This window comes from Schistocerca nitens, chromosome 1, assembly GCF_023898315.1.
Source record: "Schistocerca nitens isolate TAMUIC-IGC-003100 chromosome 1, iqSchNite1.1, whole genome shotgun sequence".
In the NCBI taxonomy this organism is placed as follows: Eukaryota; Metazoa; Arthropoda; class Insecta; order Orthoptera; family Acrididae; genus Schistocerca; species Schistocerca nitens.
In genome coordinates, this window is record NC_064614.1 from 1144745357 (window position 1) to 1144769677 (window position 24321).

The following is a 24321-nucleotide window of genomic DNA, read 5'->3' on the forward strand; positions in this document are numbered from 1 at the left end:
ATCGGGATGAGATGGGCGTCCACAATCTCGACATGTGAGGCTAGAAGTCCAGGGAGAGGACATGTGACCGAACTTCCAGCACTTAAAGCACCGCATCGGGGGAGGGATATAGGGTTTGACGTCACACCGGTAGACCATCACCTTGACCTTCTCTGGTAAGGTATCACCTTCGAAGGCCAAGATGAAGGCACCGGTAGCTACCTGATTGTCCCTCAGACCCCGATGAACACGTCGGACGAAATGTACACCTCAGCGCTCTAAATTGGCGCGCAGCTCGTCATCAGACTGCAAAAGGAGGTCCCTATGGAAAATAACACCCTGGACCATATTTAAACTCTTATGTGGGGTGATGGTAACGTGAACATCCCCCAACTTGTCACAAGCAAGTAACCTGCGTGACGGGGCAGAGGATGCCATTTTTATCAAAACTGACCCAGAGCGCATTTTGGACAAGCCCTCCACCTCCCCAAACTTGTCCTCTAAATGCTCTACAAAGAACTGAGGCTTCACGGATAGAAACGAGTCACCATCAGCTCTGGTACAGACGAGATATCTGGGCGAATACACGTCACTGTCATTCATTGCCTTTCGTTCCTCCCATGGAGTGGCCAGGGATGGGAACGATTTGGGATCATAAACGTTAGCTTTAAAATGAGCCCTCGAACGCTTAGAGACTGCTGGTGGCTGGCCGCCAGTGAGAGATGATGTACCACGCTTCATTGCGGGTCATCCGCCCTGATGCCACCTACTCCGACCAAGGGCCCTCCCCACGGGCGCCACCCAGCCGCAGCAATAGCCACCTGGCAGGATGGCCATTGCCGGGAGTCCTGATGCCCCAGGGAGATGGGCATCTACTCCTTGGCATACGTGGGGAGTTAACGGCGCAGGCATCAGTAGAGCAATCCCTGTGTTGTCAGGGGGCTACAACCAACAGGGTACATGGGGGCCCCACCACAACGGACTGGCTACCGTGCTGGATCTTAGGTGCAAAAATGTCCAAGGTCGTCGTCGCAGTTAAAAGCAACACTGCAGAGTGCAGTGTGGGAATCGCACCCAGGGACGTATCCTAGCCCAAGAGACGGAAAACGAGCGGGACACCATTTCAACGACGAAAAAGCCGGCTAAAGGTCTCGATACACGACGGATACAGTGCACCACGTAAAGCGCCCTTCCCCAATTGGCTCGCTCTTCGGAATAATTTAGAAAGATGGAGGTCAAACCCGAGAGAGGACCATCACATAATGCCGAAACATTTGAGACTCCTTTTAGTCGCCTCTTACGACAGACAGGAATACCGCGGGCCTATTCTAACCCCCGAACCCGCAGGGGGGGGACAGTCATGTTCATTTGCCTTCAGTACATATTATATGTACAAATCTATGAGGGAACAATCCATTTTAAAACCGATTTCGATCATTCGTCTACATGAGAGAAATATTACTTCTTACTTTTCAGTCTTGAGGTTGTGTCCGCTGGTCCACAACAATTGTCTGTGTGATATCCGAAGGCGAGGACAGCTGATTCAGCTTTGTAAAGACATAAAGCACAATTTTTCTCAAAACAACAATTGTCTAATGACAAGATCATTGAAAATAATTTCCATTTATTGCAATTTGGACTGTATTATAAGTAAAAATGTAATGCATAATGAAATAAACTTCAGACTCAAACCGAAATAATTATATTTGTTTGACAACTGCTTCTATTCCACATAATTTTTTAAATGTGTATAATGAGTGTATGTGGGTTTGTTTCACTGCTGTTCAGTGTAAATCATAATGCATAAAAAAGAATTAGTGGTAGCAAACACTAGTGCAAAAGACTATCGTAAAAATTTTCAGTATATTATATTTTTCATTTTCAACAGGCATTACGAGTTAGTTTAAACTCGTTCGATGTTACAGTGGGAGAAGACTTTATGATCCATTGAACAAGCAAACAATTAGCCATCTTCAGTGAATGGAATGCAGACTGATAAAGTCGAAAACCATCAATATCTTGACAGGTAACCCTCCCTTTCATTCTAAGGCATTTTCCAATTTGTGCCAAGAAAATGACAGGGATTTGTGTGTTGAAATATCAGAGTTTTTGATGAATTTATCCACCCACATTCTCTCAAGTAATACAACAGGCTGGGAAAAGCATAACTTCTCCTTGGGCAATGTGTTGAACAATATTGTCTGAATATTTAACAGGCTACATATTCCTAATCAATAAAAGCTAGGAAGATCTCTTGTAAAGTGTATGCAACTGATATGTTGATAAAAACATTTTTAAACCATGATTCTTTACATAAAACCAAGAAAGATCATTACATTACTTTGCCTGCATCGTAATCCCGTCTAATATCTGAGTCCATGTCCAAACCATCAGATTGTAAATTTAAGATGATACGTGCAAAGCTTTTATCCGCCTTTATCTCCCAGTGAAAGTCTTTATTTTTTAAACTTTTCAGCATGACACACACAGTGTGCCCATGCTGAAGGGGAATTCTGTCTATTGCATCATGCAGAAGCCTTTCAATGCCTGTCATCTTGGATGGGGGAAAGAAATACAGTAGAAGAAGACTGGGTAGCTTTGAGAGATGAAACAGTGAAGGTAGCAGAGGATCAAGTAGGTAAAAAGACAAGGGCTAATAGAAATCCTTGGGTAACAGAAGAGATATTGAATTTAATTTATGAAAGGAGAAAATATACAAATGTAGTAAATGAAGCAGGCAAAAATGAGATCGACAGGAAGTGCAAAATGGCTAAGCAGGGGTGGCTAGACGTCAAATGTAAGGATGTAGAGGCTTATCTCACTAGGGGTAAGATAGATACTGCCTACAGGAAAATTAAAGAGACCTTTGGAGAAAAGAGAACCACTATCATGAATATCAAGAGCTCAGATGGAAACCCAGTTCCAAGCAAAGAAGAGAAAAAATATAGAGGGTCTATACAAGGGCGATGTTCTTGAGGACAATATTATAGAAATGGAAGAGAATGTAGATGAAGATACTGCGTGAAGAGTTTGACAGAGCACTGAAAGACCTGAGTCGAAGAAAGGCCCCAGGAGTAGACAACATTCCATTAGAACTACTGGTAGCCTTGGGAGAGCCAGCCCTCACAAAACTCTACCATCTGGTGAGCAAGATGTATGAGACTGGCAAAATATCCTCAGACTTCAAGAAGAATATAATAATTCCAATCCCAAAGAAAGCAGGTGTTAACAGATGTGAAAATTATCAAACTATCAGTTTAATAAGCCACGGCTCCAAAATACTAACATGAATTCTTTACAGACGAATGGAAAAACTGGTAGAAGCTGACCTCGGGGAAGGTCAGTTTGGATTCCATAGAAATGTTGGAACACGCGAGGCAATACTGACCCTATGACTTATCTTAGAGAATAAGGCAAACCTACGTTTCTAGCATAGTTGGAATTAAAATCCACGGAGAAGAAATAAATACTTTGAGGTTCACCGATGACATTGTAATTCTGTCAGATACAGCAAAGGACCTGGAAGAGCATCCGAATGGAATGGACAGTGTCTTGAAAGGAAGATATAAGATGAACATCAACAAAAGCAAAACGAGGATAATGGAATATAGTCGAATTAAATCAAGTGATGCTGCGGGAATTAGATTAGGAAATAAGATGCTTAAAGTAGTAAACGAGTTTTGCTATTCGGGGAGCAAAACAACTGATGATGGTTGAAGTAGAGAGGATATAAAATGTAGACTGACAATGTCAAGGAAATCGTTTCTGAGGAAGAAAAATTTGTTAACATCGAGTATAGATTTAAGTGTCAAGAAGTCTTTTCTAAAAGTATTTGTATGGATTGTAGCCATGTATGGAAGTGAAACCTGGACGATAAATAGCTTGGACAAGAAGAGAATAGAAGGTTTCAAAATCTGGTGCTACAGAAGAATGCTGAAGATTAGATGGGTAGATCACATAACTAATGAGGAGGTATTGAACAGAATTGGAGAGGAGAGAAATTTGTGGCACAACTTGACTAGAAGACGGGATCGGTTGGTAGAGCATATTCTAAGGCATCAAGGGATCACCAATTCAGTATTGGAGGGCAGCGTGGAGGGTAAAAATCGTAGAGGGAGACCACGAGATGAATACACTAAACAGATTCAGAAGGATGTAGGTTGCAGTAGGTACTGGGAGATGAATAACCTCACACAGGATAGAGTAGCATGGAGAGCTGCATCAAATCAGTCTCTGGACTGAAGACCACAACAACAACAATACACTGTAGAACTACCTTCTCCTTTTGTATCGTGCATCTTTATAATGGATGAACTTTGAGCTGCTTCTATGTCACTCCTTTCAATTAAAAAGTGTCTTCTTAACTTATTAAAAACCAATGTATTTTTAAAGTCTATACACTGAAAAATGAAGCCAGTTTGGTCAGGCATAATAGTAACACGTTATTGTGATGTTGGGTATTCCTTTCTTATATACATTTCAAAGATGGAGCACTTTAAAATATCGTTGTCAAAACCATCTATTTATGTTAGAGGTTTCTTGCAATTTCGATGATTTTCAGGTGACATGAAAACAAAATTTCTTGAGTTTTCTACAGCTCCGACACTTTTGTTTACTATTCTCTGTACACTTCTCTTCCTGACATGTGCTTCTGCAGTTCGTTCTTTAGTCTTGAAAATGTCAAAAATAGAAGAACCGATTTCAGATTCAAATTTGAAGGAGTTATAAATGCGGGACATAAGCCTCCTCAACTGCTTGTGAAGCATCTACATCTACATGATGACTCTTCACTTCACAATTAAGTGCCTAGCCGAGCGTTCATAGAACCACCTTCAAGCTATTTCTCTACCATTCCCCTCTTGAACAGCACGCAGGAAACACGAACACTTTTATCTTTCCTTGCGATCTCTAATTTGTCTTATTTCATTACTATGAACATTCCCCCTATATAGATGGATGACAACGAAGTATTTTCACACACTGAAGAGAAAGTTGGTGACTGAAATTTCATGAGAAAATCCTGCCACAACAAGAAACACCATTGTTTTGATGATTGCCATCCCAATTCACATATCATATCCGTGGCAGTCTCTCCCCTATTTTGCGAAAATACGAAACTAGGTGCCCTTCTTTGAACTTTTTTGATCAATTCAATCTGTAGTGGATCCCATACCCGACAGCAATACTCCAGAAGAAGGAAGAAAAGCAAAGTGTAAGTAGTCTCTTTAGAGGACGTGTTGTATTTTCTAAGTGTACTACCAATAAATCATAGTCTTTGGTTTGTTTTCCACAGAACGTTACCCATGTGATAGTTGTATATTAAGTCATTTGTAATTGTAATCCTGAAGTGTCTAGTTGAATTTACAGCCTTTAGAATTGTGTGTTTTATTCTGTAAACCGAATTTAGCAGATTCTTTTTAGTAATCATGCGGATGACCTCAGAGTTTCCATTATTTAGAGTCAATTGCCTCTTTTCTCACCATACAAATATCTTCTCTAAGTCGTTTTCAAATTTGTTTCATAGTAAATCACAGTACCATCTGCAAACAGTCTAAGTGGGCTGCTCAGATTGTCTTCTAAATCGTTTATTAGATCAGGAACTCTTCCTTGCAAATGCCAGATATAGCCTCTATCACTTCTGCACTTCTGTTTTACTCCATGATTTTCCGTCAATTACTACATACAGTGATTACCCTGACAGGAAATCATGAAACCAGTTGCAGGACTTAGACGATACTTCATAGCCAAGCAATTTAAGTTGCTTGTGAGGAACTTCATGTTTATTGCCGTCACGTGACATTTTCATTTGCAAATCACACTAAAACATTTACAGATACACATTCACAGCTATACTGCTACAAGAAAGTAACATCGACATCTGAATGAATAATTTGGTCGCTCTGTGAATGAAACTGCATTGTCGCAAAATATGGCAACAGCGCAGCACGTGGGAGAGAGATTCTCCCAGCCCAGTTTGTAACTCGCAGCTAGTTGCTCGAAGAGAGAATGAATCTTAATGGTGGGGGATGTGCAGAACGGCTGAAAATAGGGCTCCCTTCCAATATGACCCAAGCTATAACAGTGCCACAACTGTTCACTGCTGAACTTGTGCAATTATACACACTGAACAGTATGGATGGTGTAATGTGCAACTCATTCAATAGCTGTCATATTGCAATTCATCTGTCATTTGCAGCCAACCCCTTTTACATTAAGACGCTTACAGTGCCATCTATTGACAAATTCCCTCCCCCCAAAAGTGCTTGCGTCAATAGGTCAATAATATGAGGTTTGTATTTGACCTCATTCTGAGCAGTGGTTCTCTTTCTACAGCATTTTGAAACTAGAACTTCAATTATGAACAACCTGTACAAAAGCGTCGGTGAGACAGATGCAATGCATGTACCCAGAAGTGTTTTGAGGAGATGTTGGCCCAGGTACAACAAAATAGCTGAAAGATTCAAGCTTGTTGCTAAATGAAACAGATGAGATGATACATACTGCCAACATCTACATTTAGGATGGCACTCCCAGCAGTGGTTTGAGAACAACGAGGAGAAGATAAATGCCGAGGCAAATTTCACACCGGGGATTAAGAAACATTTGGAAACAACCAGCACAAGTTATAGTATCCAGCTTCACAAAAGAAATCTATGTGCCAGAAATCATAATCATCACAAATGGACAAGCAGACCTCTAGGTCACAAAGCGCGTACAACTCATACAAGGTGAGATGAGAAAGTTTTAAGAATGGATCTGCTACTGCTTACCAGTTTGGCAGGCAGGTACACGGAGGGAGGGGAATGGGTCATTACCTTGTCCTTGAATGCCCTCTGACAGGAAACTGTGTTTGCTTTATTCAGTTCATTGTAGCAGCTTGTTGAGTCTGGGTCCGTTGGGGCTTGTTGCCGGATTCTGTCTGTGTGAAAATGGTTGTAAAAACAGAGCAACGATTTTGTGTGAAATTTTGTTTTAAAACCGGGAAATCAGCTTCTGATACTTACGAACTATTAAGAACAGCTTTTGGAGATAATTGTATGAGCCAGTCAAATGTTTTTGTCTGCTTCAACAGATTTAAAAACGGCCACGAATCATTTGAAGATGAACCATGGTCCGGCCGTCTTTCCACCTCAAAAACGAATGAAAATGTTGTGAAAGTTCATGACTTAGTGTGCTCTGATCATAGACTTACAATTAGGCAGATGGCTGATGAACTTAAGTTTCTATGCAGTTCAGTCAATTTTAACTGAAGATCTGAACATGCGTCAAGTGTCCGCAAAATTCATTCCGAAAGTGTTGTCAAGTGACCAGAGACAATATGGACTTGAAGTGAGCCAAGAACTGATTAATCGGACTAAAAATGACCCAATTTGTTAAATAGGGTAATTACATTTGATGAATCATGGGTATATGGATGATCCTGAAACCAAAGTGCAGTCTTCGCAGTTGAAGGCCTGCATTGTGGAACAACAGGAGTTGGGTGCTACACCATGACAATGCTCCAGCTCATCGTGCCTTCTCCATTGTTGAATTTTTGACCAAATTGAAAATTCCTGTGCTTCCACATCTGCCATATTCCCTTGATTTGGCCCCTGGGGACTTCTACCTGTTTCCTAAACTGAAATTTTCACTGAAAGGGAAGCGATTTGACTCGATTGAAGACATCCAGGCAAATACGGAGAGGACCCTTAACACACTGCAGGAAAAAAATTTCCAGGAATGTTTCCAAAAGTGGAAACGCCATTGGAGTCAGTATGTTCAGTCAGAAGGGGATTATTTTGAAGGAGATGCATCACAGTAGCATGTGAGAACCACCACTATACAATTGCAAGCCCTCAACTTTCCAATCACACATCGTATGACAGCATCATTCAGCTGTCAGGGAGTCCTCAGTCCTCCCTAATGGTCCTTGAGAAAAAGAAAGGTGACAATTGGTATTTCTGTGCTTATTACTGGGAGCTGAACAAAATCACCACAAGTTACGTAAAGCCACTGTTATGAATTGATGACACCTTGGACTGTCTGAATGGCATGAGGTATTTCACTGCTATGAATGTGGAGACTGTACTGGCAGAACGAAGTTCACAGGAAGGAGACTAGAGTTTAATGGCAAGGTTCATAAGACTGACTGGGAAAAAAAGATTGCTTTCATGAAGAACCATGGTCCATATGAGTTCAAAGTAACACCATTGGGTCTTTGCAGTGCTCCAACCATATATGAATGCATGATGGACAACCTACTTTGATGTCTTAAATGGACAATCTATCTTTGCTATCTGAATGGGATTATTGTTCTCTCAAAGACATTTGAAGAGCATCTAATGTGCCTGGCAGCTGTGCTGAATTGAGTCCATCATACAGGACTTTGCCTGAAGAGAGAAAGTGCTTCTTCACTGACCAAGAAATAAGTAAGATGGAGTACATAGTTAATGGAAAAAGGCTCAAGCCTGATGCAGAAAAAGTAAAGTCATAATAGATTTTCCAACTCTTCTACATATTCAGGATGCAAAGGGTTCCTCAAAAAGTGCTCTCCTTATAGACGTTTCATAAAAGCTTTCAGTCATAATGCATACCCATAACAAGAACTCCTGCAAGGAATCAGCTAATTTTCTTGGAATGAGGTGCAAGAAAGATCTTCACGTATATTTAAGGAGGTACTGGCATTGTCAAAAATTCTGGAACTTTTGTATGAGAATCCCAAGATGGAGCCAAGAACTGGTGCTAGTGGTTACAGAGTAGGTGCAGTTCTAGTGGAAATTCAGGAATAGGGCAGAAAGTGTTTGCACATACCTCCAGAACACTCTTCGTGCATCGAGAGGTTATAATTAAACTGATGGTATTCCAAGGGGCGCAGTGGAGACTGTATACATCGCTGGATGCTGAAACATCTTAGGTATGTTATTTAGTCGGCGTGCTCACAGAGTACGCCCAAAAAAAGTTCCACTTTTCCCACCAGGTTAAAATACAGTACTCTAAGCAGTTAGAATGTGAAATGTTTACTGTTTTAACATCAGCTTGATGTTTGCCACTTCATAACTAGTGCTGAGATCTTTTGCAAAGTGACTATTGGTGTAAAGGGTTAAAAAAGTGGATGATTTCCATACAAAATGCCTTGGCTATTGAGAAGAAAGACATTGCATTGCTGGTAAAGTTGTTTAATCAGAATGGCAGCAATAGCAACAATGCGTTGCACGAACACCACCAACAGAAACAATTGCAAAGAAGCCCCATGCAAATAAATGGGCTAAGGAATATGATGACAAAATTTTTATGAAACAGGTGAATTAGGTGGAGCAGCAGGAAGAGGGGGTGCCCCATTCCCATGGCAGTTGTTGATGAAGTTGCTGTAGTTACAGCTAACCCTACGGCACATGACTCAAATTCTGCAGTCAGTGCTGAAACTGTGTCACATGAACTGTTACTTATGAGGTTCTACTCTGCCACATGTTGTGCAAGGACATCCACTGCACTCGGCTTTAGTGACTGTGTGTTGTTGTTTAACAAGCTCCTTAATTCTCAATCCATTTTTCTTCGAGGAGATGACACCTCATTGGCCTGTTAGGTGTACAGTGAAATCTGCATGTTTAAGGATGTCCTTGTGCAACACATGATTACAGATTTGTAAGAACAGAACTGTGTCCACACCACTATTTTCATGCAGGATGGGGCGACACCACACTTGCCAGGTGAAAGATTTGCTTTGAGAAACTTTCAGTAATGATTGCGTTATCTCTAGGAAATTTCAAGATGTGTAGCCTTTCAGATGACCTGACGTAAATTCATGTGACTTCTGGCTGTGGGCATATCTGAAAGATCATGTCTGTTAGGGATGTGTCTGGACTACTACTAATCCGAAGGATAACATACAATGACATATCATTCTGATTACACCGGATATACCATGAGCAACTGTCGACCATGTCGTGTTATGGGTACAGCATATTGCTGACTCGGGAGACCATACTGAACACGTGTTGTAACATGTGACCATATCATAATAAATGTGACAGAACCACTGTTATAATGAGCTTTATAATTTCTCCCCTTTTCCTACTCCCACACCACATTCTGACTGCTTACTGCACAATATTTTCACCTGGTGGCAGAAAGCGGAACTATCATTTTTTTTTTCCAGCACACTCTACAAGTGCACCAATTAATGAACATACCTATGCCTTTTTATCATTCTGTGATGTTTAAAACCTGAACTGAAACACTCAGAACACCACCAGTTTAAATATAACCACCCAGTACAAGAAGAATTATTCTACGACTGAAAAAGTGTGTCTCAGTTTACTGGGCAATCAGCAAGCTCTGATCCTATTTATATAGCAGACCAGCATTTATATAGCAGACCAGAATTTATATAGCAGACCATCCATTGTTGTGACAGAACATAATTCTTTATGCCGGCTGACAAGCCTGAAGAATCCATCAGGCTGATCATGAAAATGAGCACTGCAGCTTGTCACTGTTATATCCAAAAATGCACACATACACTAGGGTACCAACTGCCTTTTGTGGTATCTTTGGAAGAACACTACAGTGCTGGTGATAGCCCAGTCATTGTTGTTGTTGTTGTTGTCTTCAGTCCTGAGACTGGTTTGATGCAGCTCTCCATGCTACTCTATCCTGTGCAAGCTTCTTCATCTCCCAGTACTTACTGCAACCGACATCCTTCTGAATCTGCTTAGTGTATTCATCTCTTGGTCTCCCTCTACGATTTTTACCCTCCACGCTGCCCTCCAATGCTAAATTTGTGATCCCTTGATGTCTCAGAACATGTCCTACCAACCGGTCCCTTCTTTTAGTCAAGTTGTGCCAAAAACTCCTCTTCTCCCCAATTCTATTCAATACCTCCTCATTAGTTATGTGATCTACCCATCTAATCTTCAGCATTCTTCTGTAGCACCACATTTCGAAAGCTTCTATTCTCTTCTTGTCCAAATTATTTATCGTCCATGTTTCACTTCCATACATGGCTACACTCCATACAAATACTTATCAGAAACGACTTCCTGACACTTAAACCTATACTCGATGTTAACAAATTTCTCTTCTTCAGAAACGCATTCCTTGCCATTGCCAGTCTACATTTTATATCCTCTCTACTTCGACCATCATCACCTATTTCGCTTCCCAAATAGCAAAACTCCTTTACTTCTTTAAGCGTCTCATTTCCTAATCTAATTCCCTCAGCATCACCCGACGTAATTCGACTACATTCCATTAGCCTCGTTTTGCTTTTGTTGATGTTCATCTTATATTCTCCTTTCAAGACACTGTCCATTCCGTTCAACAGCTCTTCCAAGTCCTTTGCTGTCTCTGACAGAATTACAATGTCATCGGCGAACCTCAAAGTTTTTACTTCTTCTCCATGAATTTTAATACCTACTCCGAATTTTTCTTTTGCTTCCTTTACTGCTTGCTCAATATACAGATTGAATAACATCAAGGAGAGGCTAAAACCCTGTCTCACTCCTTTCCCAACCACTGCTTCCCTTTCATGCCCCTCGACTCTTATAACTGCCATCTGGTTTCTGTACAAATTGTAAATAGCCTTTCGCTCCCCGTATTTTACCCCTGCCACCTTCAGAATTTGAAAGAGAGTATTTCAGTCAACACTGTCAAAAGTTTTCTCTAAGTCTACAAATGCTAGAAATGTAGGTTTGCCTTTCCTTAATTTATGTTCTAAGATAAGTTGTAGGGTCAGTATTGCCTCACGTGTTCCAAAATTTCTGCGAAATCCAAACTGATCTTCGCCGAGGTTGGCTTCTACCAGTTTTTCCATTCATCTGTAAAGAATACGCGTTAGTATTTTGCAGCTGTGACTTATTATGGTAATTTTCACATCTGTCAACACCTGCTTTCTTTGGGATTGGAATTATTATATTCTTCTTGAAATCTGAGGGTATTTCGCCTGTCCCATTCCTCTTGCTCACCAGATGGTAGAGTTTTGTCAGGACTGGCTCTCCCAAGGCCATCAGTAGTTCCAATGGAATGTTGTCTACTCCCAGGGCCTTGCTTCGACTCAGGTCTTTCAGTGCTCTGACATTCTCTTCACACAGTATTGTATCTCCCATTTCATCTTCTTCTCCATCCTCTTCCATTTCCATAATATTGTCCTCAAGTACATCACCCTTGTATAGACCCTCTATATACTCCTTCCACCTTTCTGCTTTCCCTTCTTTGCTTAGGAACTGGGTGTCCATCTGAGCTCTTGATATTCATACAGGTGGCTCTCTTTTCTCCAAAGGTCTCTTTAATTTTCCTGTAGGCAGTATCTATCTTACCCCTAGTGAGATAAGCCTCTACATCCTTACATTTGACCTCTAGCCACCCCTGCTTAGCCATTTTGAACTTCCTATCGATCTCATTTTTGAAATGTTTGTATTCCCTTTTGCCTACTTCATTTACTGCGTTTTTATATTTTCTCCTTTCATCAATCAAATTCAATATTTCTTCTGTTACCCAAGGATTTCTACTAGCCCTCGTTTTTTTACCTACTTCATCCTCTGCTGCCTTCACTACTTCATCCATCAGAGCTACCCATTCTTCTTCTACTGTATTTCTTTTTCCGATTCCTGTCAATTGTTCCCTTGTGTTCTCCATGAAACTCTTTACAACCTCTGGCTTAGTCAGTTTATCCAGGTCCCATCTCCTTAAATTCCCACCTTTTTGCAGTTTCTTCAGTTTTAATCTACAGTTCATAACCAATAGATTGTGGTCAGAGTCCACATCTGCCCCTGGAAATGTCTTACAATTTAAAACCTGGTTCCTAAATCTCTGTCTTACCATTATATAATCTATCTGAAACCTGTCAGTATCTCCAGGATTCTTCCACGTATACAACCTTATTTTACGATTCTTGAATGAAGTGTTAGCTATAATTAAGTTATGCTCTGTGCAAAATTCTACCAGAAGGCTTCCTCTTTCATTTTCTCTCCCCCAATCCATATTCACCCACTATGTTTCCTTCTCTCCCTTTTCCTACTCTCGAATTCCAGTCACCCATGACTATTAAATTTTCGTCTCCCTTGACTACCTGAATAATTTCTTTTATCTTATCATACATTTCATCAATTTCTTCATCATCTGGAGAGCTAGTTGGCATATAAACTTGTACTACTGTAGTAGGCATGGGTTTCGTATCTATCTTGGCCACAATAATGCATTCACTATGCTGTTGGTAGTAACTTACCCGCACTCCAATTCTTTTATTCATTATTAAACCTACTCCTGCATTACCCCTATTTGATTTTGCATTTATAAACCTGTGTTCACCTGACCAAAAGTCTTGTTCCTCCTGCCACCGAACTTCACTAATTCCCACTATATCTAACTTCAACCTATCCATTTCCCTTTTTAAATTTTCTAATCTACCTGCCCGATTAAGGGATCTGACATTCCACGCTCCGATCCGTAGAACGCCAGTTTTCTTTCTCCTGATAAGTCATTGCTGCATTGAAAAATACTGCAAATGATCACAGAGAAGGCCCAGCATTATTGAAGACCATAGAAGCCTTAGTGAAAAAAGAAGTTGTAAAAAGAAAAATTTTGACTAATAGTTGAAACAGTGTATAAAAATACAGGGTCATTCTAAATGATGAACCATTTTTCAAAAATTTTTATGTATTCAAGTACAAATCCAAAATGAACAAGCTTTATACCAATGAAAAGAGGAAGTTTCAAAGTTTTTGGCACGCGGCGGAGGGCGGGCGGTGATGGTTTCAGAAGTGGCCGCTACAGTTCGCATGACAATAGGGCCATCGTTCCATTTCACTGTCAGTTGTGAGTGAAATGGCAACTGAGGAGCACCAGGTTTTCTGCGTTCTCCTGCGTTCTTGAAAATTAAGTCGCAAATTGCAGTGCAGCAGGTATTTTGTGCCAAATTCGGTATTCAACCACCAACCCGCAAAAGCATTAGCCATTGGTTTAAGCAATTTAAACAGACTGGGAGTGTGTGCAAAGGAAAAGGCACAGGCCGATGATGTGTGTCAGAGGATGATGTCAGACGGATTCAAGGAAGTTCTATGCACAGTCCCAGTAAGTCCACCAATAGGGCCAGTTGAGAACTTGGAATACCCCAACCAACTGTACGGAATGTTCTGTACAAGCCCTACCGATTACAACTTGCGATTGCTCTCAACACCAATGACAAAGAGAAGCGACTATCATTTTGTGGTTATGTACTAGCAAAGATGGAGGATGACGCATTTCTGCAGCGTGTAATTTTTAGGGATGAAGCAACGTTCCATCTTAGTGCGCATGCGCGCGCGCGTGCATGCGCACTAAGATGGAACGTTGCTTCATCCCTAAAAATTACACGCTGCAGAAATGCGTCATCCTCCATCTTTGCACACACACACACACACACACACACACACACACACAAAATTGTGCACCTACAATTTGGTGTCTAGATGCACAGTGCCAAGATTGTAGCTTGGTAGGTGAACAGGGGTGGGATGGGGTTGTGTTGAAAGGGTGCATACTGGGAGAAAGGGGCATGAAATGGGAACTATGAAGATGGGTTGGGGACGGGTAGCTAGGGACTAGGAGAGGGGCAACAAGTGTGCCAGCAGTCTTCAAACCCTCTACCCAACAGTTTCCCCTTCCACTGCCGTGTTGCCCCTCCCAATCCAAGCTGCAATGGCATCTCCATCGTGTGTCACACTTCACTGGTTCTGGTATCTGTATATTACAAACTTAGGCCATGCATCTGCCATACATTCCTCACACATTCCTATCCTCCAGTAAGTACCCATATCCTAGTTGGTCAAAGAATTTCTTCTGAAAGCTAGCAAAGTTTTCATTTTCTTTTGTGTTTGCCCGTCAGTAACTCAACACACCTGCTATTCTCTGTGTGGTCCCATTTACTCCTAATTTATCAATGCACGTAAAAGTATTATAATGAGTTTACATTATAAAAAAGTATGCAGTAAATCTTGATCCACAGAAAATGGCACAGGATACTTGGCTAACATATGATTTGCCTCTGCCATTTGGTAATCGTATGATTTCTTAAAAATACTGGAAGTCCGTGGGAAACTGAAAAGATCGTCTTTATAGATGTGCACTCAAATTAATTATTCTCCAGTTTTATAAGTTATAATCTTACAGACCAGCCTTTTTCTCATGAAATCCTTCCTTACCTGTCAAATGATCTGACTGGGTGGCAGCCTGCACCCTTGGCTTCAACTTCTCTCCCTACGTGCCAGAGCAGTGAAAATTTCTCAAATGTGCTGGAGCAGTAATCAGACTGGTCAAAACTGATTGGTCCACAAAGAGATTCACCCACAACATCTTCAACAACTCGTGAACCAGGAAGTAGGTTGTGCAGTTGATGCAGTAGCTCCACACAGTGCACCTGACCATCAGGCTCCAGCTGACCAAGTTGATCCCAAAGTGCCTTCGCCACAATCTGAAAAAATGATTTTGTGTTGCTTTGTGAAACATTTTCTGTATGTGTCAATTAGTATTACACTTCATTTTTCAATTTTAACACATCATTGTTCTGTAACTATAAACACTGCCAGCATTATTTCATATATCATACGGTAAATACATTCCAGATCATTTGTAACGAATCAAATAAATAATTTGCTTAGAGTCCACTGAATTCAAACATACTATGTCGCATTCTAAAGCCACAGCTCAATTTTCAATTCCATACATCGCCACTATGCTGCAATTCTTAAAATTACTCTATTAAAAAGGGGCAGACCCTCCAAGGAGGCACACTCTAACACACGAATTATCATATTCTGCAACCCACCAGCCACTGCTTACAAGTCTTTCCTTCTCATCGCGTACAGTAAGTCTCCCCTGACCCGCAGTTCTGGGTGACTTTCCCAAAATCTACCCCTTTTCCTAGACCTCTCCAGTCCTTTTCCTTCATCCTTCTTCCTTGCCCTTCAACCCTTCTGCCTGAAGGAGAAGCCACTGGCTCCGAAATCTTGCAATCACAACAGTCTTATGTGTGTGTCCTGCTGCCGCTTGGTGAGCATATGTTTTTATCTATCCAATTAAATAAAACTATTTTGTTTTTTACAACATCTGTCAGTGAATTTCTGTGGGTTGTTTTCATTCTCTTCACTATGGAAAAAAGTCTCATACACAAATATGTTCATCCAAACATTGCTATAATCATAGCGAGGACTTTTAAAGTTGTGAAAATTTATGTTGAGGAAAAATTCTTAAAAAGCCAGAGAGACTAATTTATCACAAAACTAAAAGTCACAATGTAGCAGGAGAATGATGGTTCAAATCAGCGTCCGGTCATTGTGATTTACGTTTCCCGTGATTTCCCTAAACTGCTCCAGACAAGTGCAGGGAGAGTACCTTTGATAGGACAGGGGTGATTTCATTCCTCATCCCTGCAGCAATCAGAGTTTGCACTCTGTCACTAATGATCTTAATGTTGATGGGACATTAACCCTAAGTTTCTTTCCTTCAGTTTCCAAATTGTCAACATTATCTGAAATGGGATGTGAAAAAAATTAGATTTTTTATTTTACTTTTCAAAACCCTGAAAATAAATCTCAAATTCATGCAGAAGGTCAATGGTATACTTTGACGCTATTTAACTTCCACTCTGCTCCCATAATTAAAGATGACAATTTTGAGAAATGAGTAGCATTCTTCTTTTCTAGCTGTCTATCCCAAAAGGAGTGTTTCATCTCAAATCTCTAAATTCAGTCAAACATTTCTCAAACTGATATGGTTTCAACCTGCAATACTATATTCAATACCCTCATTTTGTGCATAATATCACTGAGTAAGGCCATATCGGTTATCTACCATTCATTTGTCTGTCAGTGTTACAACAGGCTCAACACTCATCTATTTCACTCTAAAATTTAGAAAATCTCTCAAGGACTTTACTTCAACTCAGCCAGCGTATTTCACTGAGATATGGCCCACCACCATAACTGCTTTCCAGGTCCTCCAAAATGGCACTGAAATGGTGATGTCTGAGAGCTTGGCTGCAGATGAATTTTGTCATTCCCTCATGTTCACACATCACCACATATATTCTCCAGGTGGAGAATGCAATGTATTGCAAAACTCTTATCTGTAATGAGTAACAATTTTACCATCTCTCAAAAAAGTGCCATGAAATCAATATTTTGGCATAGCCACTGCACTGTCTGTAGCCACAGAAGTGAGATTTTTTCATTGCAGACCCATACTGTCAACACTTTCTTGCACACGCGCATGAACGCACCCGTGCGCACGCGCGTGCGCTCTCTCTCTCTCACACACACACACACACACACACACACACACACGCGCACACACACACGCACACACACATTAGAGTATCTGTCCCATTGTAGTCTTTCACTGGAACCAATTCCAGCAGTTCTTCTGTGACAAAGAAACTACTATCTACTCCATGTAAGCACTTTTGCTTACCTAGCCACCTCCTGAAAATGCCCGTATTATACGTGATAATTAAAAGTTATGGGTAACTTACAACACAAGCATGGATCAATTCATATTTATCGTTATGAAACTTGCAAATATTATTTCCAGCAAAAGTAGAGATTCAAAATATGGACATTTCTATATTAATGTAAATAAGCAGAAAATATATACAAAGTTGGGTAACTGTAAAACAGTTCTGAACAAACATAACTGTCGTAAGAAACATTACCACACTTAATTATCAACAACTTATCACTGCTGTCTTGCTTTTACATTCACTTCTAACATGGCTTCATTACATAGGTTAATCTAATCACATTTTAAGCTGACAGTAACTCTGAATAAAATAATCAAAAGCCTGTTACTGATGAAGTAGGACATAAATTACAACAAAGAAAATGATTCTCTCACACAAAAAGCAAAGAACAAGCCACTGGGTAGCAGAAAACCTTCATTTCCAATTGCACATCAACAAAATTACCAGAACAAAGAATAGATCATTAGGCAATAAAAGTTCAATAGAAAAGAATTTTGCTTTAATACAGCTGACAAGAACAGATATGATCTCTCACAATGAATTTCAATAAAATACACAGACTTTGCTAAACAAACATATTCTACATTTAAAAACCACGACTCCTATTATTTGGCAAAATAGAGGAAGGATACAAAATAGGAATTAAATATGAAAAGGCATATGTCATAGGAGCCACTGAAAGAAACCACAAAACATAAAAACATCATAAACAGATATTTTCTACCTAGATTTAACAAAATTTATTTTAATTGCTATCCTAATTAGAAGACTAGGATCTATTAGTGTTATGCAATGTAAGTCATTAGCATCACACAGTCAGAGTCAACAAACAAATAATTAGTTATCATCTGGTCAAACAACGTAAAATGGCCATATAAATCTATCTGTTGGGGAAGCAGGCTAAAATTTACTGGAAGACTTACTAACTTACTAAAAAAAGTGATTTTTTTTTAGAAAGGAGACAAAACACTTGTCTTGTTCAGTCTTGAGTACTGTTCCTCTGTCTGGGACCCTTATGAAACAGAATTAACAGAAGAGACAGAACAAAGAAGTTCAGCATGGACTATGCACTGACAGGGAAAAGAGCAAAGTATTTATAACAGACCTTAACCTTTGTTTTCATTACTATCTGATAATAAAGCCCAAGACAAGTCACAAATCTACAGACACACAAAAGAATCTTCTCAAAATGTAAAATACAGACAACTTCTAGGTCTGGAAAGAGTTGTAAATGGAAAACAATGTAGATGTTAACTTCTCTAAATTCTGCACATTGTTTAAATTAATTTTGAGGATTCATTTCCACTTCTACACTAGCATTTAAGGAAATCAGATGGGTAATTGCATGTTTTAGGAAAGTAATCTCAGACACTTAAATTTCTCAGTTGCTTACAAAACCACTTCACTAATCCACAGTTATTAGATTAGTATCACATGCATTTAAAAAATATACAGCAGGATACTGCTTGCTGCAAAAAAGCATTCAATGACATTATCATATATATATATTGTTTCTCAATGGTGTTTTTGTCAGTATGCAATATTTCCTGCATTATTTAATCAAAATTAATGTTTCAGATATCATTTTCAAAATTTCATTGTCCACTAATGACAAAAACTACACAAATAATTTAAAGTTATTCTTTCCATTCAAAAACTTTATTTTAACAACATTTTTACAAAAAACATGTAGAAGATGCCATCTACTGATAGTCTGTTTAACTACCATGCAGGACAGCTGCTGCAGATGTCTGGATTCTTTATGTACATGTACGCTATATGCACAACAGCAGTTGGGGTTGTTTACTTTCTTCAAGCAACTGCATGAATTAAGTCAATCACGTCAATGTTCATCATTTCAGGTAAGTACCATTTACTTTTATAATTGAGTTTATACCTTAATTTAACTTTTAAATCGTCATTACTCACATCAACTGAAACATTACATTACACTTGTCCTAGCCCAAATACCATTAATCTACATCACCAGAAAAGGTAATTTTTCTTAACAAATGAATAAGTATTACGAAAAAAAGGTAAATATCTGCTAACTTTTTTCTTCTGTATTTAAGGTTTACATGATGCCATGGGACACAACATGCAGACCGAGAGGGAGACCTCCAATCAGAGGGCATTACTTACCACCAGAACAAGTCACAGACCACACAAGAAGAAATTCCAGCCTAAGCGATGAACAAAGACAACTTCAATTCAGCAAGATACGAGAAGTTCAATGCAATCACAGGCAAGACTGATTCAATGCTCAACTGCAACAATTAGTCCAACAAAGAGACATTGTGTCACTCTCTTACCTAATTCACCACTATCAAAATATCAGTGCAAGAAGACAACAGCATAAACTTCCAAAAACACACTGTTCTGCCCATCTTTCCCCTAAAGATAATGAAGTGCAAACACAGAGTGTTGGTAATATGGACCAAATGTGGATACACTGCTCTGCGAGGTTTGTTTGCAGTGGAGGTCAGTGACAATTCAGCTACCACGTGCTGTAACAAGAGAAAGGTTAAAATAGAGCCCATTAAAATTTGTGAAGAGTTTCAAAACCTCAAAGTGTCGAATAACAGCTACACTAAGAACCACCCACGAAATATCAGACAATTTAATAATGCTCTGGCATTTGCTTCAGTTCAGTTTATCTAGGTCCAAACTCCAAAAATAGTGGTTCACATTGTTTTAAAATATGTGGGTAACTGTATCATATGATAGCAACTCCTGCCGGAGTTGCATTTTAGGATGGGCTCTCCATTATAGATTTTTAATACTGCATTACAATTCCGCATGGAGAATAAAGCCGATAGAATCTGTTGCAGGTGAGTAATGGTTACTGTGCACAATCCCTGATTCACACAATCCTTGCCCACTGTTGTTTCAATACATGTAACATATACCTTACAATATAGCATTTTCAAATACAATTCACTACTAGCAATGCATTTCATTCTGGAAGATCCAAGGCACGTAGTCAGTAACGTTGCTGCTGTTTTTATCACTGATGATAGATCACCACCAGGCAATTGATTTATCATCTATTCTAGAATAACTGGTGCACTTACTGCTATATCTTACTTTCCTGATCCAATGTGTTTTTTCCATATGGTGATTCTGAAAGGACTATAGGTAAATCAGATGTTTATGGTACTGCATTGAGAACAGTCACAAACTAGCTACAGTGGTTCAAATGGCTCTGAGCACTATGCAACTTAACTTCTGAGGTAATCAGTCGCCTAGAACTTAGAACTAATTAAACCTCACTAACCTAAGGACATCACACACATCCATGCCTGAGGCAGGATTTGAACCTGCGACCGTAGCGGTCGCTCAGTTCCAGACTGTAGCGCCTAGAACCGTACTGCATACAATGATATTGATTTTTACAATGAGACTAATATTTGTTACTATTCCTCAAAATTCCTCAAATATAATACCTTTTATTAATTTATTTCTCCATTACTATATTACCTTTCACTGACCAATCAGGATAGAATGCAAATTATTCACAGAGGTCAACTAGCAATATTTAGTGCAAAAAATAAAAGCAAAGTAGTGGGGGCTGTCATAAAACAAGAAACTGAAAAGGCAAACACAAGTAAATAGGATGCAAATCAAAGATATGGGTGGAATATTAGAACATCCTTCAGAATTGGCGAGTTTTATAAATTAATATTGCTCTGGTATGGCTCAAAACAAAATCTTCCTAAAACCCACAAGACTTACACAGGAAGCACAATGATGTTGTTCCCACAACATAGCTTGAAAACACGCAGACAATTAAAAAATAAGAAGTCAGCAAGTAAAGATGGGGTTCCAGCCTCTGTTCTGGAGACATGCATAGAGAGCATACACGCCTCATTAACAAACATAATAAATGAGTTCTTTAGTTCCGATGTTTTCCATAGTACCTAAAACACCCACAAGTTATGCTCTTACTAAAGAAATGTAATATGAAGAGTATTGAAAACTACAGGCCAGTTTCACTAGAGTCTGCATTCTCAAAAATAACTGAATTAATCATGAAAGACAGACTAATGAGTTAAATGAATAAATGCAACCTTTTTAATGAAGCACAGTTCGTATATGTGAGTGCAGACTCTCCCGACATCTACTGTTGGTGAAAAGCTCTTGGATTCCCAGCTGGGTAGCAGTGTTCAAATAGTGTGATGTACACATCATTTTCCAGCGAAGACCACTTCGCCAAAAGAATATGCCAACCCCGTGAAGATAAGGCCAGGAAAAAGTAGGGTGACAGAGTTCATAAAAGTGATAAATGATGCTCTTATCAAGAATGACTGTGTTACAGACACTTCTTAGACTCAGGCTTTTGACATGGCTGACAACAAAACACTATTAAACAAGCTAGAAGCACAAGCTGTGGTTCCGATCTTACTTGGAAAACAGTGTGCAAAAGGTAGAGAGGGTTCCGCATCTGCTGAAGATAATTTTATAGTAAAACAATTGTCCGACAAGAAACATATAAACATAGGTGTTCCTCAGGGAAGTGCATTGGACCTAATTTTGTTCTTAATATATGTCAATGACTTTCCAGATAGTATACCACATGGGGAAAAAAAGTCCTCTTTGCTGATGACAGCAACATCTTACATACAGATAAGACACCGGAATGCCTATCAGAGAAAGTAAATGAAACCTCACAAATGTTTAAGAATGGGCAGTGTGTAATAAATTGCAATGAATACAGGGTGTTACAAAAAGGTACGGCCAAACTTTCAGGAAACATTCCTCACACACATAGAAAGAAAATATGTTACGTGGACAGGTGTCCGGAAACGCTTACTTTCCATGCTAGAGCTCATTTGATTACTTCTCTTCAAATCACATTAATCATGGAATGGAAACACACAGCAACAGAACATACCAGCGTGACTTCAAACACTTTGTTACAGGAAATGTTCAAAATGTCCTCCGTTAGCGAGGATACATGCATCCACCCTCCGTCGCATGGAATCCCTGAAGCGCTGATGCAGCCCTGGAGAATGGCGTATTGTATCACAGCCCTCCACAATACGAGCACAAAGAGTCTCCACATTTGGTACCGGGGTTGCGTAGAAAAAGAGCTTTCAAATGCCCCCATAAATGAAAGCCAAGAGGGTTGAGGTCAGGAGAGCGTGGAGGCCATGGAATTGGTCCGCCTCTACCAATCAATTTGTCACCGAATCTGTTGTTGAGAAGTGTACGAACACTTCGACTGAAATGTGCAGGAGCTCCATCGTGCATGAACCACATGTTGTGTCATACTTGTAAAGGCACATGTTCTAGCAGCACAGGAAGAGTATCCCGTATGAAATCATGATAACATGCTCCATTGAGCGTAGGTGGAAGAACATGGGGCCCAATCAAGACATCACCAACAATGCCTGCCCAAACGTTCACAGAAAATCTGTGTTGATGACGTGATTGCACAATTGCATGCAGATTCTCGTCAGCCCAAACATGTTCATTGTGAAAATTTACAATTTGATCACGTTGGAATGAAGCCTCATCCGTAAAGAGAACATTTGCACTGAAATGAGGATTGACACATTGTAGGATGAACCATTCGCAGAAGTGTACCCGTGAAGGCCAATCAGCTGCTGACAGTGCCTGCACACGCTGTACATGGTACGGAAACAAATGGTTCTCCTGTAGCACTCTCCATACAGTGACGTGGTCAACGTTACCTTGTACAGCAGCAACTTTTCTGACGCTGACATTAGGGTTATCGTCAACTGCACGAAGAATTGCCTCATCCGTTGCAGGTGCCCTCGTCGTTCTAGGTCTTCCCCAGTCGCGAGTCATAGGCTGGAATGTTCCGTGCTCCCTAAGACGCCGATCAATTGCTTCGAACGTCTTCCTGTCAGGACACCTTCAATCTGGAAATCTGTCTCAATACAAATGTACTGCGCCACGGCTATTGCCCCGTGCTAATCCATACATCAAACGGGCATTTGCCAACTCCGCATTTGTAAACATTGCACTGACTGCAAAACCACGTTCGTGATGAACACTAACCTGTTGATGCTATGTACTGATGTGCTTGATGCTAGTACTGTAGAGCAATGAATCACATGTCAACACAAGCACCGAAGTCAACATTACCTTCCTTCAATTGGGCCAACTGGCGGTGAATCGAGGAAGTACAGTACATACTGACGAAACTAAAATGAGCTCTAACATGGAAATTAAGCGTTTCCGGACACATGTCCACATAACATCTTTTCTTTATTTGTGTGTGAGGAATGTTTCCTGAAAGTTTGGCCGTACCTTTTTGTAACACCCTGTATAAAGAAAACAAACAGTCCTCATTTCAACATAAAGAGGGCAAACTATCCTCTCGCATTAAACGTAGATGATAAATCTACATATTGTGGAACTAACACAAAGTTTTTTGGGACAAATAGTGATTGTCAATTAACACAAAATAAAGACACAAAGATGTTAGCAAAATGAATCTGTTGAGCATGTTTTGCTCTGAGCTTTCTATCATGAATTCATTACATCCGATGTCTTGTGGTGACATACTATTCTTACACACACTCAGCTCTTAGCTATGCCGACCTTTTTTTGGGGATCAAGACACAAAACATGGACAAATTATAACTGTGGAAAAGAGCCATAAAAATAATAATTAGAAGTAGTACTCAGGCTTACACAAAAGAAATATTTTTAAGAAGCCAGGTATCCTTACTGCACTAAGTGAGTACATCTACCAATCTATTGTGCTTATCAGGGAATATGTTACTAAGAGTTTCAATAAAAGGTCTATACAGAGTTATGTGACAAGAGTGATTTTGGACTTACATTTACCAAGGAAAAAATGAGTAAAACTGTATAATACAATGCCGGAGAAGATGAAA

At 39.8% G+C, this 24321-nt stretch overlaps 1 protein-coding gene across 1 annotated transcript in view; it reads right to left on the reverse strand.

Annotated features, from left to right (window-relative positions):
• LOC126199686 (protein dopey-1 homolog) overlaps nt 1-24321 on the reverse strand; it is a 376916-nt gene that overhangs the window by 219405 nt on the left and 133190 nt on the right. Inside the window, exon 13 of the mRNA XM_049936615.1 lies at nt 15135-15403. Coding sequence (XP_049792572.1) covers nt 15135-15403 — 269 coding nt within the window. The remainder of the gene's footprint in view (nt 1-15134; nt 15404-24321) is intronic.